Genomic DNA, 19,056 nt, shown 5'->3' with positions numbered 1-19,056 from the left:
TGGGGGGGGGGCACCACCACCACCACCACCACCACAATCACCTTTTTCCTGTCACTAAGTCCTTTTTTTTGTTGTTTTTTTGGCAGATTCTACATTTCTTAATGATTCTGTGCGAAAATGAATAAAAGACAAGAAAAAGGTCAAACTATTTGCTTTCTTCCATGGATCCAAACAAGCCAGTGAGTCAGCGGCGTGTAAGTAAACACTCTTCATGAACTCTTTAAAATGTCCCAATAATATATCTTATGTCCACTTAGTTCCCGTCAATCTGTTTTGAACTTCTGCTTGTTTCTCACGTGTCTCTCCACTTGTTGATATGTTTGCGACATGAGTTGGATCTTCCCGTTCAAAGTCTGCACGTCAGTCATGCCACGTTTTTGTCATATAAAAAGTAACAAAGATAAATCAGCATGCACAAGTCAATTAAAAAAAGGAAAAATAACCAACAGTGATGTAGTAGCATAAGTTTGCACACCCGTTTATAACTGGGGAAATGGGAGTCAGAACCCACCTGCCTCCTTGTGAATTGTCTCAGAACAGGGGTGTGTAGACTTTTTATATCAAATAAATACTCAGAATACAACTGTACATCAAATAAGAGAATATGCGGCCTGCACACTCGGGATTTACTTAGAAACGTTGTGGTTCCTGCTGCTCTCTGAAACAACAAAAACAAGGTAGGTCTTTTGTAACCTGTATTAAATGTTTCCTTCAAACAATATGTGACACTTCCTTATTAAATGCCATTTATAGTTCCTGTCAGTTTGCATTGAAGGGGAATTACCAGTGTTATTTTGTCAAGTGGGATTTCCATGCATCACACAATGGTCATAGTCCTCTTGAAAAAATCTTGTTCCTATTCAAGGTGACAAAGGAAAAATGAACGTTAATTAAAATTATTTTGTGTGTGGACCAATATGTGCATTTATGATACAATTTATTCATTGAATATACTGATGAATTTTCTGTTTTGTTTAAAATAATCTTTTACTGTTGATGCTATATAATATTCTCCACCAAGGGGCAATCTTGACCAACTATTGGTCTAACTCAGTTGCGCCAACACGGGTGACCTAGTGGAACAATTACAGTGATGAAAGCAGTTTTCTTCTTATTTTAGTCCTATTATGTATTATCAAACACCATATTTGATCTATTTACATATTGATTTCATCAAAGTGGATATTTGTACTTCTAGTGATAGACAGCTTGTATTTGGGCCTTCAAAGGGTGCATCTTTTAGTCCAATAATGTCCGGACATCTGTGTAAATAGTACCTATTGTGCTTTGTATCGCTGTACGCTTATAAAGAGACCCCTTATTCTTGTATTTTGGAATATGCGGCACGAATCCTGTCTCTGATGTTGCTAATGGCTGAAAATGAAGGCTCCTCAGATCCAAATAATGACCCACTCGGCAAAAAAATCAATAAAAAAAGCCAGGTAACGGTGTCCAGAGGTTGTTTTTTTTTTTTTGCGAGGCAATGTAAGAGCGATAGTTGTGTGCAGCTCGGAGCCACTCCGGCATCTCAGGCCTTCAGGTTGGCCTTTTGTGTGCGAGTCCATCAGTTGGTCCATGTAAGCCTTCGCGGGGGGAAAGAATGACAAACACACAAGCCAGAGACAACAGACAGGGATGAGCTAATCCTTGTTGTGGAGAATTCCAGACATTCCGACAGGGTGTTGTTCCCCGGGCGAGTTCATCGGCGAGTGGGGCTCGCGTCCGGGCTTTGCGTTAAACAAACAGGCCTTTTAGAACCGCGCCGAGTGGAAATTTGATGTCAAACACACTGAGGAGGCACTCATAGCCTCAGGTATGCACGGAAAGACGCGCAACTGACAGGAGGAACAGGAGGGGACTAGGTGAAAGGTTCAAGGGTGAAAGACAAAATACAGGGAGCGGTATAACCTTCAATTTGCTTAATACCGTTTCAGTTTGACTTTACACGTGAACTTCCTTGCCTACTTTTAGTAGTTTATAACATTGGTGGACCAGCCAGGTGTTAGCGTCGGTGCTAGCATTACAGTTTAAGCTGCTCCTGTTGCCAGTTATAAATGGACCAGCACATTTTAAATAATCGCCATGGCGACCCTGATGGGTGGACCAGCCATGACACGCCACTCACAGTGTTGACATTAGCATCATAGCTAACATTCTGTTGCACGATGCTTCTGTTTTTTACCCTTGATAACTTTCTTCTGAATCAAGGCTAATGCTATCAATGCTAATGTTACCGTTTATAGTTGTGTGAACATTCCCACACATTCTGTATTTCAAGATATGGAATTGGAGGCCAGGGGGGGAGGAAGTTAATCAAGGTAGGGAGGGCTTTCGAAGAAAAAGTTTAGCGCTCTCGGGTAGGTCCTGTTGACAAGAAACGGAGAAGCTCTCTCACACACTCACAGAGGCCCCTTTGTTCCTTTGTGAGTCATTGTAGAAACGGAGCACAGCTGTAAACAGTCCAAATCAGTCCATTAGGCCCAGAGGTGCCGGAGCGCCTCGGCGTTGTCTGTGTATCCGGAAAGAAAACGGCAAGCTTGAGTCATCAATAAGCAGAACAGTGGGATGAGTGTGTGATATTGGGATAATAGAAGGCCGAGACAGGAGGAGTTTCCGAGTTTCGGGAGGGAGAACCGGCGCGGAGTTGCACGGGCCGATGAGCTCACGCCTCCCCCGGCTGGCAAACGTGGCCTTTTCTGTGGAACTCCCATCTTCACGCTATCCGTCAGCCGTCTCCTTTTTTGCTCTTCAACGCGTACTGTCGGAGGATTACCGTATTTGGATTTTCCACTTGGCGGGTGGGTGGCCGGCCGCCTGTTAGATTTTACTGGCACTCTTTGTAACGGAGACTGGCTAATATCTGCGTCAAGTGGGGTTGACATGACCGACCTCCTCAGCAATGACGACGTGAGGTGGCGTAGCCTAGCAACCATTGTCTGTTACTACGCTTTGTGATTGACATCTCAACTGGCTGTCCATTTCATTAAGCGACTCTGTAAATGTCAGCAAAGCACGACTTAATGCTAATGCTAAATAGCATCTGTGTTGTTGCATCACAATGGCCCGCGAAGAAAGTGTGCTCATATTCTTTATCATCTGCAAAGAATGACTATTAGTGCCGCACTGATTGACAAAGTAAAAAGTAGAAAGTACAGAAATCAATAATTATAAAGAAATAATATAATCTCTCACTTTCTATAAACACACATAATCAACTGTAACCTTTTCCTGCTTTTAAAAATGGCCGCCGTCACTCTCCTCCGTAAATGCCTGAGTCGCCGGGCAATATAATACTCGTGAAGAGCCAAAAAGGACCGCAGCAGCCGGCCCTTTTGTCTGCCCCGTCGACCTTTAACCCTCGCTGACCCCGGCACACGCCGGGCCCGCTGCCGGCACCCTTCCTATCATCCCTGCTTGTGTTTGTTGTCACTTTAAGAGCCACGTGAGTACACGGCCATAATTAACCCCCCCCCACACACACACACATGGTTGGAAGGCAACCTGTGACCCTTGCCGTTTCAGCCGCCGAGGTCAGGACACGTGCCGATCGGCCAGCTGCGACGGTCCCACACTCCTCTGTGTTTGTGTGTGTGTTTGAGACACTGGCAGGTGGAGCCGAGCGGCGTCCACACAACAATAGCAAAAGCACGAGTGGGAATACAAGTGGGAGCCAACTCAGCACAAACATTGTTGCCCAGAGACAATATAACCAAGAGGGATTCCAAAATGTCACTTTTAATGCCCCAAAGTCACTGCAAATACGGTTCGAAAAATGTTTACACACAGCCTCATAGGTAGGGTTGCCCCCCGCCTCCCCTTCCTGTGGACAAACCCAACAAGAAGACATCTTTTAAGATGGCTAAATTTCTTCTGTCTTCGCCAAATGAGTAAATGGCGTAATGCAGAAGCTGTGGTTTGCAGCAGGGGGTGAAAGCCTCACCCCCCCCTCCCACTGGGTGCTAAGCAGAGAGCAATGGGGACGGAAGAGAAGGGGAGGGGCGAGCGCCAGGCCGATAAGCTCCCCACTTGTTGGGCTTTGCTTGGTAATCGCTTATGTGCGTGCGTGCGATAGGTATGTACACAATGTGGAACATCATCCTGTGGCCCATTAATGCCACGCCATTGATGGAGCTTCCCCGTTTGGGGGAGCTGGCGGCGGCGTGGAATTGGGAGGCTAACCGAGGTCACCTTTTAGCCACCATAATGCTGTGCTTGCGTTTTCTGCTCAAATGTTTGCGGATGCACAATGCCCCGGCGAGCCCCCGGGGCGGAGGGTTGAAAGGTCAGAGAGGTCAGGAAGGGAGAAGCATGCAAGCTGTCAGCAAAGATATACTCTGACTTTATCATCACAATACTTTCTCCTTCGGGGAGGACGTCACATACGTGATGCCACCTATTTATTATTAGTGTGAAGGCGAAGGCCTTCACACTATTGTTTTTCTACTTTATTTTAATTTTTTCTTCTTCTTATTAAACAACTTATTCCTCCCACCTAACTACTCCCACATGCTTTAACCGATTCACCCCATTCCAACTTTCACACGTTCCAAAAATTCACGGCATGTTTCCTACCATTTTTTTTGTTCATAACATTTACCGTTTTTGCGTAATTAACAAATTTGTTCCTTAAAATCCCCCATTCATTCTTAATGGCACATTCAACACGAGCCATTTTCCCGAGTGGGTTCGAATCTCACATTGGCCGTTATTTTTTATTCATTCATTTATTTATTTAATTATAACACATCATTTAAATCATTTATTTTATTCAACATCATCATCATAATTAATTTACCATTTTTAACTTTTAATCATTTAATTTCTCATCATTTAGCATCATTCCACCGCATCAATAGTAAGTCACTGTTTAGCTCCGTAGGTAGAGCATCAGACTTCCACCCTCAATGTCGTAAGTTCGAGTCCCGAGTTCGAGCCATTTTCCAGAGTGGGTTCGAATCTCACATTGACCGTTATTTTTTATTCATTGATTTATTTAATTTTAATACATCATTTTAATCATTTATTTTATTCAACATCATCATCATAATTAATTTACCATTTTTATTTCTAATCATTTTATTTCTCATCATTTAGCATCATTCCACCGCATCAATAAGAAGTCACTGGTTAGCTCAGTAGGTAAAGCATCAGGCTTCCACCCTCAACGTCGTGAGTTCGAGTCTTCGTGTCTTCTCCTTCATTTTTATTATTGCTCTTATTTCATTCATATTTAACTGGATCGGAATCCGATCGGCGCGTTTACATAGTAAATTAAACTCAAATTGGATCTGGCAATTTGATCTAGCCAGTTGACAGTGTCTGAACAATAGTAGAAAATGTTGCGAAATGTGCAATCTGGATCAGGGATATGGATTATTTTTTTGACGCTGGAAGAAACAAGGAGGAGGGAAAATGGCGGGAGAAATGGATGTGCAAGGAGGAGAGGTTGTTTGTAGCAGGGAGGGAGGGGGGTCAGGAATCAGAGCAGATGGCAGACAGCGCCACCCCTCCTCCACTCTTTCACCCCCCCTCCCTCCGCTCAGCGGGTTATGGAGTAGGGGGCAATTAACGACAGAACCCCCCACCCCTACCCCCTCCACATGTGTCTGTCACTGAGGACCACTCTATCCTTCTTCCCCCCCTGCTCCTCCATTAGAGACGGTGCAGACAGGTGTAAGGTATCCTGACACCTGTCAATCAAAACGCACGCTGTTTGGCGTGCTGTTAAATATGCCACACGGGCCAGGAGGGCGGGTGCGCACGTGCGTGGAAAGCCACAGGCAGCTTCTACCAATGTTTTTTTTTTTTTTTTTCCTGGAAGGCAGACTTTCCAGGCTTCCCGGCGACCAATAATAAGCCTTCTATCTTCCCCCCTTGGAGCTCGAGCCGTCTTTTCCACCACCCCGTCCTTTGCCTTTTTCCTCCCTCTCGTTCCAGCGGCCGATGATTAGAATAATAGGAGTAAATCGTTTCTGTAAATTGCGTGGGAATGCTGAAAAACTGACGCCGAAGTCCCTTGCTGTAGATTTGATCGAATGATTCATTTGCAGTTTTCCAATATCCAAGATGTGATCTGAATATTTTTAATTTGCGTATTTGAACCGGTTGAGGAATCAATGATTGGGTCAATATGTAAAAAACGTTTCCATAGATTATTTTCAGTAGTTTTTTTTTTTTAAATGGAAAATGGAGAAATCGAATCAAATCTGGATCAGTGCGTATACATTGCGAATGAGGCTTGAATCGGATCTGATACAGATAAGTACCCAACTGCCGACAGTCGATCATGAAGGGGTCAGCTCTTATTTAAATCAGTGCAGTCGGGATCCAATTCAGTTTAATGCATTTACATACCAAGTCAAACATTGGTTTCGACAGAGATGATCATTCAATATCCAAGACGAGCCGAACCGGTTATTTTAAATTGTTAAGAAATATGGAAGGGTCAAGATTAGAGTTTGAAATCCGTCTCAACGAAGCTCTCCAGTCCAGAACGACGTCTCGGCTCCACCACAGTGGCCTAGTGTGGAAAGCCCTTTTCAGACATAAACAAACCATTCTAAATGCTCAGCTGTTCCAGCGGGGGTTCACAAACAAGCAACATAGAGCATAGGCTTCCCTTTTAAGGCCAAAGGGACACAGCAATAGACAGAGAAGCAATATTGGCCAAATGAGGGCGGGACGATCACAAAGAAGCATTCATACGCCGCCATATTTTGCTCGTAAACACTCGGGAGGGTGCTTTGATTTGATCCGAGGTGTTAACTACCCCCCATTATTTGATTTAGTGACACAGATTGAAACGGTTCTCTCGGAATTTGTGTTACGGACAAAAAAAGGATCGGGACATTCTTTTCTGGAAAGACTATCATAGGATCTTTCTGTGCAAACATGGCCGTCGTAATCTCGCATCCAAATGAGGACGTAAATCGTGAAATACGGCGAGCATAAAAAAAGGTGAAACGACCGCGTCCGAATCAATCACGTGAGCTCGTTTCTTCTTGATTTAAGAATACGCCATTGAGAAGGGCGACCGGGTTGAAGTGGGATTTTTTTCAGGGGGGCGAGGGGGGGGGGAACCCCGTCGCTAATCGTCGGCACGTCGGCGCGCGCTCGGAACTCCCCGCACAGTGGCGTTCTGTCAGTGTCGCAGACTGTCTGTCTCCTTGTCGATCCGGCGGTGACTGTAACTAGGTGTAATGGCCGACCTGTGGTTAGTCGCTCTATGGGCCTATTCACGAGCTCTCCGAACACACGCGTACACAAACACACACACGCGTGCGCCCATACTGTTTACAATGGTGAGTTTGGGCTGAGCTGCTAATTGAATCGTATTTCTTTTTCCATCCAAATGAGTAAAGGGCATCCCTATTTTCCGCAGTGTGGGATGCGTGTGTGTGTGTGTGTCAACAGCAGGGCCTACCTTGGCCGGGAGCCAAAAGCATTACTATACAAATCCAAGCGGCGCTCGCCTTCTTGTTATTTAGGGCACGGCGTGACACATATCTTGCGCTAATCTAAACGGCAAGTGCCTCAAAATGGAGTCGGCTCTAAAAAATAAAATAAAAAAATCGCTCGTCATCCGAAATGACGATCGGACGATATTATTTATTTTTAAACGATGGAAAAAAACGATTCACCATCGATTGCTTCGTCGTCCCATCTCTTTTCTTCCGCCTCGTTACTTTTTCTTTCGACCCCCGGGTCACGCCGGGACAAATGCAAATGATCGAGCTCTCCTCCGACGACCCCAACCGTCTCATTAGCCCCCTCCCTCTCCCTCCCCAAGTTTCATTGGGAGTGGATTTAACGAGATAAAAATGGATGAGAAGCTCTTAAAAAGGTTTCTCGAGCCAGGTCACGGTGACTACATCTGTTTTGCAGTTCGGCAAGGGAGCAGACAGTGATTTATTTTTTTAAGAGCTAACAGTCAAATCAAAGCTTTTTTATTTTTTTTAGTTCCGTCCACTTTTTTTTTACTGAGATCACATTTGTATACGTGCGGCTTGGCCTCGTACCTTTCCCCGCTGAAACAAAAGGAGCCATCTGTAGGCTTCAGTCAATCCGGGCCTCCCCGGTACTGATTTGTCCTTCCTAATCCGATTAGCGGCGGGGGCAATTCTCGAGCAGTATGGGCCCGATCAAATAAAGGGAAATACAAACTTGACTCTATTGTTGTATTGTCGCACCGAACGAAGCGCTTTCCGTTGTAGAAAAAGTTTGGCCATGTGATCAGAAAGGTCAAAGGCGGGGGGGGGTGACTTGTGACAGCTGTGTGTGTGTGTGTGTGTGTGTGTGTGTGTGTGTGTGTGTGTGTGTGTGTGTGTGTGTGTGTGGGCACACGTGCAAGCTGCTGTGTTATTGTTTTGGTCTGACGGCGCCCCGTCACCTGATTCTTCTCATGCACGTCTAGATGCTCACATTTCTTCATTTTCTCACACACACACACATCCCGTGGTGTGTCAGCTGCTGACTGCAAGCAGGAGACAAATAGCGAAGATGAGACGTCCATAATAGTGGAATTCATAACAAATAAATCGGGAGGGAAAGCAGGTGCTTGTCCTGGGAAACGGACTGATGTGACGGGGGCTTAAAGAAATATTTACCTCCGAGTAGGCGGAGAGAGCAAAACATGAGCTCAAGTATAGAAGGCAAGACCGAGGCGGCCATGTCTTTTCACGTTTCGCCATCAGAGATTGGAAATTGTAAATGTGATCGTTTATTGTTGTTATGGAGGAAAAAAATGACGGCAATGAGGCAGGGGAGCCAACCCTCATATTTCAGTGGTTTGACTCCTGCTGGTGGAAAGTTTCCCTTTTTTTTTTTTTTGAACAATATGACACCAGAACGCAGCGTTTGCCCTTCTTTTTCGTATTAATGTCACATTCTTGGCTGGAATGTTGCTTTTACTGGACTTTGGTGATATATATATATATATATTTTTTTTTATTCCAGCGTAATTTTTCTTGCCAGTGCTGTTTTGTGATGGTTGGCATGACCAGGGGGCAACCATCCTCCCACGTCAAATTCTTGTTAGTTGAGTGCATATAATTTGGAATTTTTCTTTTGCTATTACTTGGGGAAATTTATTAAGATATTTATATGTATTAAAATATGTTAGAGATGTTCTGACTCTAACTTATTTTTGCAAGAACCACAACGGGAGACAGTATGCCCTGTTTAAACACTTGCAAGTGGAGAGTCATTTGTCGCTGTGCATACAGCGATGATCGAATGAGGTCTGACTCGGGCCTCTTGCAAGAGCCTTTTTATTGAGAGAAACAGGGTGGGGGTGTGAGTGGGCAGGATGGGGGTGAAACCCCTGGCGTCTGATCACATCATAGCAGGGGTTGTTTTACGATGTTGAGTAGACAGAACAACTTTGATTGCGTCTTCTACAGTTGGTCAATCAGTGCAAAGGATCTTAGCACTTTGTTCTACTACTTTAAAACAGGACAAGCTTAGGTTAATGATTACAGATTACATTCCAACATAATAATATGATCAACCTAATCTATTCAACCCTAACAAAATACGTATTGATATATTTAAATAATTTGGATATTAATATTTAATTCAAAAAAAATTCAAGAGACGGTGACCTCAATCTCATCTTTCTAAAGACTCATATTTAAGAAATACATCAATGACAGGTCTTCATCTTTTTCAAAGACACGTCAAATTTGTTTTTTTTTTGACACCCACAAAATAACAGAGTCGAGCGTTTCTTTTTTCAGGCTGCGCACGTCTCACTCGGCACACAAAGTGCCAAGTACAATTGCTGAAAAGGATTTTTAAATAAGCAGAAACCGTAGGGGGAGGCGGGGGGGGTATGGCGTAGGCTGGCAGTCATGCGAGGCGAGTGTGGAACTTGGCGCTGGTTGGAGCGCTCCGATGGCAGGCGGGCAAACCTCCAGTGGGGGTGGGGGGGAGAGTGCTCACGGGTCAATTTTAAAGGCACAGTTATATTTGACACACGACTCGATCGGCTTTGTAATTGCTGCGCTGGACGGACGGACGGGTGGACAGATGGGACGGCCATCAAGCTGGCTGATTGACGGAAGCACAAACGCAAGCACATTCCCTCCCTTCCGGGAAGACTTGATTGATCGCGACGTGTCGAGAGGCGTGCCGCTCGCCTTTGTCTGCTCCTTTTTAACATCCACGTCGGCTAGCTCTCTGCGTTAATCGTCCATTAAAAAGTCTCAAATCTGCACAAAGCGAAATATCAGATCTGTCCCCGTCGCCGCCAGGTGGTTTCATCCATGTAAACGCACACACATGATCCTCTCATACATTATGCAACGGCGCCTCTGTGTTTACACTTGCCATTCACGGAATCGATACATTTATGGAACGCTTCCTCCGTCTCAACCCCCCCCCCCCCTCCTCCTCCTCTGCAAGTTTTAAATGTCACAGTGGATTAAGCAGATGGGCCGCACAAACAAAAACACCCTTCGGTGACCTCTCACCTCTCCGTGTTGCTCGGAGCAAAATGGCGGCAATGTCTTCCCCGAGGTTAGGCATTGACTTGGAATTTCACATGCAGTCGATCTTAATCCACACAAAAAAAAATCCTTCGAATTGACCGTGTTAAGGCACTAGAGGCAGTCTTTTATCTGAAGCCCGACGTTGTACAGATCTAACGGACTTGAAAGAAGTCTGACAGTTCTCACCGTCCTGATTAAAATGCTCGACCCAAAAAGTCCTTAATGCGTAGAACTTGGGAGATTTTTCCGTTGAAGCCCCACAAAAACTCGTCTGGCCGACTTGAAATTTTTCACACGCTCAATCTCAACTCCTTCACTTCGACGTCAAAATCCCGGGCTGGCAGTGAAGGAATTAATTGGTGCTGCATAAACATCGGAATTTGCCACCAGGTGGCGCTAAAATATATATTTTTTTACATCGAGCACAAATGTTGAAATTTCTCACACATTTCTATTTTCATACGTGGTATCGGTTATATCTGGGTTTCACAGCCTCGGCAGAAGGAAGAGCAGCGATGGCCGCTCATCTGGCTGCCTGACTGCGCTAGCTAGCGGTCGCAGGCACACAGATGGATGCGCCAAAAGTGTGCACGCCATCATGCGACCATTCCCACCCGCCGCATGTCCACATCTTTTTTTGGCGAGCCAAGCGCATGTAATTACACTTACATCCAAACGCACACCCGGCCGGACACGCAAGTTGACTCGCACTCGACGGGGGCTGACCGACATAATGCGCCTCAGTCACGCTACGCTACGGCTAACATCGTGCTGAGCTTAGCGCCAGCCCGTATGGATGGATCATGGTCTTAACTGACGGGACTTGGATTTTTAGACAAGGGGGGGGGGGGGATTAAGACGCCCTTATATGGACATAAAACTCAGATCGTGCCACTGAGCTAACAGGGCGACGTTAGCTGTCGTGTCACCGGCTCGCTTGTTGACTTTGAGTCCAGTGGCGGACTGTCAGGGTCAAAGGTTAAAACCTTATCAGAGTCACCTACATTGGCACGCCAAATTGTAACATTTGATCAGACCGGTTTGGGATTACATCCAATCCATGCTAGTGTTAGAATTTTTAGCTAGCTTTTGTCGCTGCCATGCTATGCTAAAGTCTTGGTATCAAGTGACAATCAGTTAGCTTTTTTGCTCTTTTATGCTCTGCTAAATTCATTGTATCATGTGACCTAATATATGCATTTATTCGCGTCTCTCCAAGTGATAAATATCAGTAGTGTGAAATCTAGCGGCCAAGCGTGACAGCGTGTGCGCGTGCAGGTGTGTCTGCCGCGACTCTCGGCGCTGATGTGACATTCTGTCTGCATGCCACGTCGATTTTAGTGTGTGTGTGTGTGTGTATTTTGCACGAGGGACATGTCTTTGCCACTGCAGCAGTGCTGTCTATCGTCTTCCTCCTCCACCCAGCTGCATGCACATATATCCACTCTTGACTTTTTTTTTTTTCCCCAGCTTCCGTCTCCTCAAATGATCTCTCTCTCTCTCTCTCTCTCTCTCTCTCTCTCTCTCTCTCTCTCTCTCTCTCTCTCTCTCTCTCTCTCTCTCTCTCTCGCTAGCTCGCTCTGTATCTGTGTACATTTTGTACTGCTTGTGCCAGACACAAAGCCTTGTCGCTCGTATTAAAATGGAGGCAATAAAAAAAAAAAAGCTCGTCTGTCTGGAAAGTGTTGCTTCTTAAGTGCTTCTTTGACTTTTGGCCATGCTTCTCCTCATTTGACCTCGCCATGTCTGCCGCCATCTTTTTTTTTTTTTTGTAAACCACCTCCCACGTTTGTCTGTCTTAGCGTGTGATCTTCCGCCGGTCATCCAGACTCTCGATGTGTTCGAAGCATTTTGTCTTGGCGTGTGTGTCGCTTCTTTTGGGTTTCAGACAGCACGAACGTGACCGTCGGGAACAGGCAGTTCAGACTCCTGCGCCATCCCTCCCTCCCTTCTCGCATCCTCCATCCTTTCCTCTCACCTTGCCTGCTCCTTTCTGTCTCACCGATGAATAATTCAAGCCGTGTTGCGCTGCAGGTTTCCCCCCCCTTTTTTTTTTTTTTTTGTTGCGCATCATCCCGGAATCAGGTTGTCTCGATAACACATTTCGCTCACGAGGGTGGGAAATTGAGGCTCTTCCGCTCGGCATCGTTTCGCCCTTCTCGTTATCGGAAGGAGTGAGTCACAGCGGAGCGGTCAGTCCACAATGTGACGCCCGCTCGGTGTCCGGGAAGAGCACACGTGGAGCTTTTCCAAGAATTCACAGCAACAACATCACCTGAAGTCATGTGTTTGAGGAGTGGGAGGGGCGGGGAGAGGTGTCATGATTTTCATCATAGTTGGCTTTGCTTTCCTTTTGTGATTGAATTAATTTGAATTAATTACTTTTTCTGACTGAAACAACCTTGGGGAATGATTACGAAAGTGTTCGCAGATTGATATCCTGACGTTGTCCGCCTCTGGAGACTTTAAATCGTTTCAAGTACGTCCCCCACTTGAATGCTGCTAATCATTTGATAGCCCACCTAGCAGAGGCTAATAACTGGCTGGCGGATGGACCAGAGGGAGGTGTGCGGCGCTGTGGGAGTGGTCGGAGTCCTCTTGAGTCACAGATTGGTTGCTTAAACGTGTTATGCTAGTAGCACGCTAAATACGTGAATAGGCAGACAAACTGTGAGAAATGATTCTGTTGCGCAGGATAACAATACATAAAGAAGTATGGCAGGAGGTCGGGATAAATTGAGGAAAAGGCAGAGAGCTTCACAGGAGGGGAGATATTTACACCAGGCTAGCCGCCTGACGTGGCCGTCGTCATGGCGACCAGGCCCGTGGTGTCTGAACCACTCCGGAGGCAAAGAGGAGGGGTTGGGATGATGGGGGGAGTGTGCCGGGCCAGCCAATCGCGGCCGACCACACATGCACACATGTGTCCGCCACTGTGATCTTTTACCTGACAGAGTAGTTGTGCAAATTTGATTTCAAGCTACAAATAGACACAACAAAAGCTGATTGATTTGTTTTCTTGCTTCCATTTTAATGAATGAGCAACCTTTAGACAATAATATAAGCAATATATATATTGCATAATATAATATAAAATAATACATATGAATATATATAATGTATAAAATGATATATATGAACGTAGAAACATTTTTGTTTACTTCCCGCATGTACATAAACGCACGCAAGATTAATAATCATAAGTCGACAGATGACAAATAAACTTCGCCCACCCGTCCGCCTTTGTCTGGTCCCGTCGTCATCTACGTTGTCATTTCAAAGACTTAGCTTGACGTTCAGATGCACGAATGGTCCCTAAAAAGATGGCTTCTCTGAACTCTTTTCCTATTTATAGCTTAAAAGCCCAACTCACTCCCACTCGCAAATTTCTCTCTGTGATCGCACTCCTGATATAGAAACGCTCCCGAGCTTCCGACACGTCATCTTGAATTCTGAAATCAAAGATGATTTGGGTTACGCCTGGATGATTCTCAACAGAAAAATGCAGAGGTGGCAATGCTCATAGTTTTTTACGTTGGAATTGGAGGCTTGTAATTTTTAAGGCTGGCAGAGGACATTGTGTTCTCACCACAAATTAGTCTTCAAGCTAACAACATAAAAAAAAAAAAGAATAATTAAGGCAATGGGCGGGGCAAAGTTGGTTTCTAAGACCTTAAAATGTCAATCAAGATCTGCTCGTTTTTTTTTTTTTTTAAACCACCTCATGTCGAGTCCTTATTCTCAGAGGCTGGTGCACAACCAATGACCTATTCCTGCTGATAAAAAAAATAAATAAAAAAACTAATCCCCATTGTCTAAAAGTTAGCTAGCGAAAGGCTAATCCATTCAACGCGACGTTCATCCAATGAGTGACAGATTAACTCGCCGCACACGCTCGTATTCCTCACTAAAAGCCGAGACTGTTTTTACGACACGTGTAGCGTCAAGTGAGAAAAGAAAAATTAAACTCATAAAACGTGGGAATCAATCGGCGCCAAAAGGTTCACAGTGCAGCCACCAGGGGCTCTCTCGCTCTCTCCCTCCCTTTCTGGTCGATGCAGCAGCCGTGAGGAGGGGCGCGGCTCTGCACCGATCCAGGTCAATGAGTTCCTTCTTGGGGAGGGAAGCTTGCCAGGGATGCACACACACACACCACACACACACCACACACACATCGTCAGTGTGTCACTACATGCAATCGTCTTATTTTTGGCCCTCGTAGCATTTTTAGCTAGCGCCCACACGCGGTAAAAAATTAGCTTATATGGTTGTTGCAAATGCCTCCTGCAAACCTTTGTTACATGACAAGATCCCTTAAGTAGCTGGAATATGTGCAATATGTGTGCGTGAGGTCGTTTTGATTGGATGTGTGTGTGTGTGTGTGTGTGTGTGTGTGTGTGTGTGTGTGTGTGTGTGTGTGTGTGTGTGTGTGTGTGTGTGTGAGAATGGCGGTACGGCTTGTGTTACATGTCTAAAGTGCAGGGCGGAGATCCGCCAGCTGGGCCAGCGCCACGACAGCGCACACGCTCCCCTAGTCGGGGGAAATGAGGTCGGCCTGGCGTTGTGTCAAAATTCTCGCTCTCTCCGCCTCTGCGTAGGATACGACAGCACTCGCGCAGCGGGGGCTCTGCTCCGCTGCACCATTTAAAAAAAAAAAAAAAAAAGACGGGGGCGTCCGGTGCACTCACATCACTCTCGCCTCAAAATGGATATAGTGAGTCTCGTATCGTTTAGTATTATGAGAGGCGATGAAAGGAAAACCGAAATAAATCACCGTCATATCTCCGTATGACGATTAATAAATGACCCGATTTCAAGTGGGTGATTCTATTTAGTTTGAATCAGTGATTTGATTGGGTTCAAATAAGTTATCGGCAACATTAAATCAATCCATATTTGTTGTACAGCTCTTTTTCGGGATGATTCAGAATGACGGTCACCGATTTTCAAATCCGATTTTCCGATTCACATCGGTTTCGGCAACGCGCCGGTCATAATTTAATTCCTTTCACCTTTCAGTGCTTTTAGCGTCATCTGAGCTTCTTTTTCTTTTTTTTTTGTGCTTAGCGAAGTTATTACTGCTGATAAGACAAGCAAGTGAAGCAACTCGTGCCCTTCTAGAACAATCTGGCCTGGCATCAAAAAGGACAAGATGATATTACTGTTTAGGAACTGAACGCTAAGTTAGCCCGCTTGTGATGACTTGGCTGAAAACAACAACAAAAAAATCCTTTTATCCCGCCGTCCAATAACGTCGAGCTCGGCTTTGCAACGCTAACCCTCGACTCCTTTGATCGTCCAAAACAAAGACCTGTGCCGGCCCGTTTTTCCTCAGAGATGGCAAAATAATTCCGGAAGCGACCTGACTCACACCATCCGATCGTCGATATTTATATCCAAACGGGGGCCATTTTCACAGCTGCGCATTACGCACGTTTAATCGGTTCCGCAGCCTTTTGATTCTTGGCTGTGGCTCGCTAACAACAACATTAGGAGCCCCGCAAAGGAAGCCCTAAACTGCACTTTTTACAAACCGGCGTGTATTTAAAGACTTGCAAGTGGTTCCTGTTGCAGGAAGTAGCGTAAACCCAAACAATTTTTTTTTTTAAAATAACTTATTGACTTGGTTGTATTTTTTCACACTCGAGTTTCCCAACGTTATATTCCCATCACGGAACTTGAATGATGGATTATACGACGCTCGCATGTTCACAAACTAGTCAAACATGCTTGCGGTGGGCAAAGCCAACGCTCGCAAGTGGTCCGGTCCGATCGTTTGTCACGGCCCGTGACTGCCGAGCCCACATCTGTGGCAGCGACACCGTTTGAAAAAAAAATCCAGAAGCCTCAAGGCGCAAATTGACCTCCGCCCGCGTTACGACGTCGCTCCGGCTTCCCCTGTAATTTACTTTTGCCGTCGCGCATTCCACCGCCAGACATGAAAGCCTCGGCCGCAGCTGTTCCAAAATGGTGGCGGTGGAGGGGAGGGGCCAATCCCAGATGCTTGCCACATAAGACGACGGTTACTGTACGAGTTGGCCTGAGTCATCTCCCCGAAGGGAGGACTGCCGCAGAGAGGGCGGGCGTGGCTCTGCTCTACTGTATGCCGGCCGGCCGAGCGTTGTGGGAAATCACGGTTTCATCGCTTACGCTGCGTCATGCGTGCTCGGTTATTGATCGCCGTGCTCCGCGCCTGCTTCATGAATGATGCATCAGGGAGATGTCAGTGGAGATTGCTGAGCTGTTTAAACAGCTCCAGCCAGCTTTATATCAAGCGCAATAGACTTTGCCGGTCGAGCCTTGTGATGAAGGCGACGCTTTTACAGTCTAATGCATGGTTTTAACACGTGTCGTGATGTCCGTGCCGTGTCCCTTGTGCATGCACATATGGACTCCTACACGTCTACTGTGTGCATCTAGATCAGGGGTGTCAAACTCGTTATTTTTTTCACGGGCCGCATTGTACTCATAGCTTTGTTATGACTGGCAACTCAAATGTATGAGCACCTCATATTATAGTAAAAGCTACAAAACAAATTGTTGCAATCCAAAAATTCAAAACAATTTGCAATTCTAGGAATGACACGAATTTGATGCACTGTTTGTCTTTGCGGGCCACCTAAAATGATGTGGCGGGCCGTATCTGGCCCCCGGGCCTTGAGTTTGAAACCTGTGGTATAGATTGTGTGTATATACATGTATTTATATAAAAAAATATATATGCAGATATATTTATATATTTTTAATTTATTCATTTCTTTTTTATTTCATTTTTCTATATATATTTTTTTACATTATTTTTTGCTCGTGTAGGTGTACCTAATGTTTTAGCCGGCGAGTGGGAGTGCATCTATATTTGCACGTCTGATCTTTATCGTCTGTCCTTCACTTGGAGGTCACAAAGACAAAGTGCTTCCCCGGTAAAAGTGGCCATAAAAGCACAGTGGTGAAATAGCAGCGACATTTCCGCAAGCAGTCTGGCTAGGGTGAAGCAACGAGTGGTGAAAGTTGACGCTCGCTGTCTGGCTCTTTTCAATCAAGGCACTTTCCAAAGAACCAAATAGAGGAATCGGGAATATTTGTAATGATTGGACACTACAGCGGCGCGGCCTTATTCGCTTTCAAAGCGGCCCCGACAGCGAGGCGCCGTCAGTATTCTCGTTTTCCCATCGGGCAAAGCGAGTGCAAACTAACTTTATATTACGCTCACACACGCCGTGATGTCATCCCAAACACGGCGCCTCATTTGCATTTCCCTTTTTGAAACTGACAGCATCTTTTTAAATGCTCCCCAGTAACGTTTTTTTCTCCCCCCTACACCCGCTTTCCTTTCTTTTCTTCGACACCCTTAACTTTTATCCGCACTTGCCACACACTTCCACAGAGAAGGGAGTTTAGAGAAAGAGGCGTCTGTGTAGCCAAGACAAAAGCTTCTCTCTGTGCAGAATGCTAAGGAGCCCAGTTTCCGGTTGGAGCTCACTGTGTCAGAGGGGAGAGGAAGGGCACACGACGGGCCCAGAATACGATATCCGTGTGCGGATTAAATCTCCGACATTATTGTGTGTTGAGAACCCCCCCCCCCCCCGACCGTTACTACATAGCCTTGAATATTTTAAAGCTACAAACAAAAAAGTTGTCTTTTCTGAGCGTGTGTGTGTGAGGGCATCGGGTTTGTGTCAGCTGGTGTGAACCGGTGCCACCCCACCCCCTTCCCCGTCTTCCCCCGCCAAGACACAAAGAGAATGATGGGCGAGCAGGGAGTGACAGGAGCCGGCTCAGCACGTCCTGCTCCTTGTCCACGCTTACATCTCAATGCTCTGAAAAATAAAACCAGATAAAACAAATTATATTTAAAAATAAAAAACAAAACAAATTATATTTATATAAATATCTTTACTCGTAATATATTTGATTAATTTTAATTATAAATATATTTTATTATATTATATATATCTATATACATATGTATGGCCGTTTTGCATTGGTTGTAAAAGTATTTCATTTGTCCAGGTTCAGTTGTTGTTCAAGCGAGGCTAATTAGTTTGGGATTGGCATCGATTGAGTCGCCCCTCTTTTGCATGCGCGTCGTTCATCCAGCACGTGCTTGGTTTGAAGACGCTTCGGATCAACTGCGCCGACCTGGATCGAACTCAAAACATGGTTCGGCTACCTGAACAACAACGCGGCTTCTCATCTCGTTTTTGATTTCGCTACTTTTGCGGCGACGGCCATTTCCGCACCCGAATCGCCTTTCCCACGCGGTTACGGTTTAAAAGTGCAACTTTCGTCAGCTTTTTACGGAAATACCGTACGAAACGAAACGGGGTCTCTTCTCCTTAGGGATTGCAGCCTATTGACACATTTGTTTTTCACTTGAATTGCATGTGTTGAGGCAAGATAAAGTCAATGCTGATGCAAACGCAGGCCGAGGCGGACGGAAACGGCAACGCTGACGCAATCCGCACTGTTAACCCCCCCCCCCTTCCATCTGCTGAAAAAAAAGGCGGCCGCTCTTTAAACCCGTCACGTGTTTTTGTTTCAAACATCAAGACGTTCATGTGATGCA

At 45.5% G+C, this 19,056-nt stretch overlaps 2 protein-coding genes across 5 annotated transcripts in view; both read left to right on the top strand.

Annotated features, from left to right (window-relative positions):
- Positions 1 to 19,056, top strand: part of il17rel (interleukin 17 receptor E-like) — a 46,485-nt gene that overhangs the window by 4,330 nt on the left and 23,099 nt on the right. For all 3 annotated transcript variants that reach the window (XR_015063069.1, XM_085901901.1, XM_085901900.1), the window contains exon 18: positions 87 to 19,056. This exon is cut by the window's right edge and continues 23,099 nt beyond it. Coding sequence is in view for 1 of the 3 variants with exons in the window: in XM_085901900.1 (XP_085758026.1) it covers positions 87 to 102 (16 nt within the window). In the remaining 2 variants the exon portion in view is untranslated. The remainder of the gene's footprint in view (positions 1 to 86) is intronic.
- LOC147040247 (serine/threonine-protein kinase pim-3-like) overlaps positions 90 to 19,056 on the top strand; it is a 55,028-nt gene continuing 36,061 nt past the window's right edge. The window contains exon 1 of one of the 2 annotated variants that reach the window (XM_085901911.1): positions 90 to 194. The gene's annotated coding sequence lies outside the window, so the exon portion shown is untranslated. The remainder of the gene's footprint in view (positions 195 to 19,056) is intronic. The other variant, XM_085901909.1, reaches the window with a different exon arrangement.

Source organism: Syngnathus leptorhynchus, chromosome 21 (genome assembly GCF_054491065.1).
Source record: "Syngnathus leptorhynchus isolate UIUO chromosome 21, UIUO_Slep, whole genome shotgun sequence".
Classification (NCBI taxonomy): domain Eukaryota; kingdom Metazoa; phylum Chordata; class Actinopteri; order Syngnathiformes; family Syngnathidae; genus Syngnathus; species Syngnathus leptorhynchus.
Note: the sequence above shows the minus strand (reverse complement) of the source record. Positions and strands in the feature narration are given on the sequence as shown.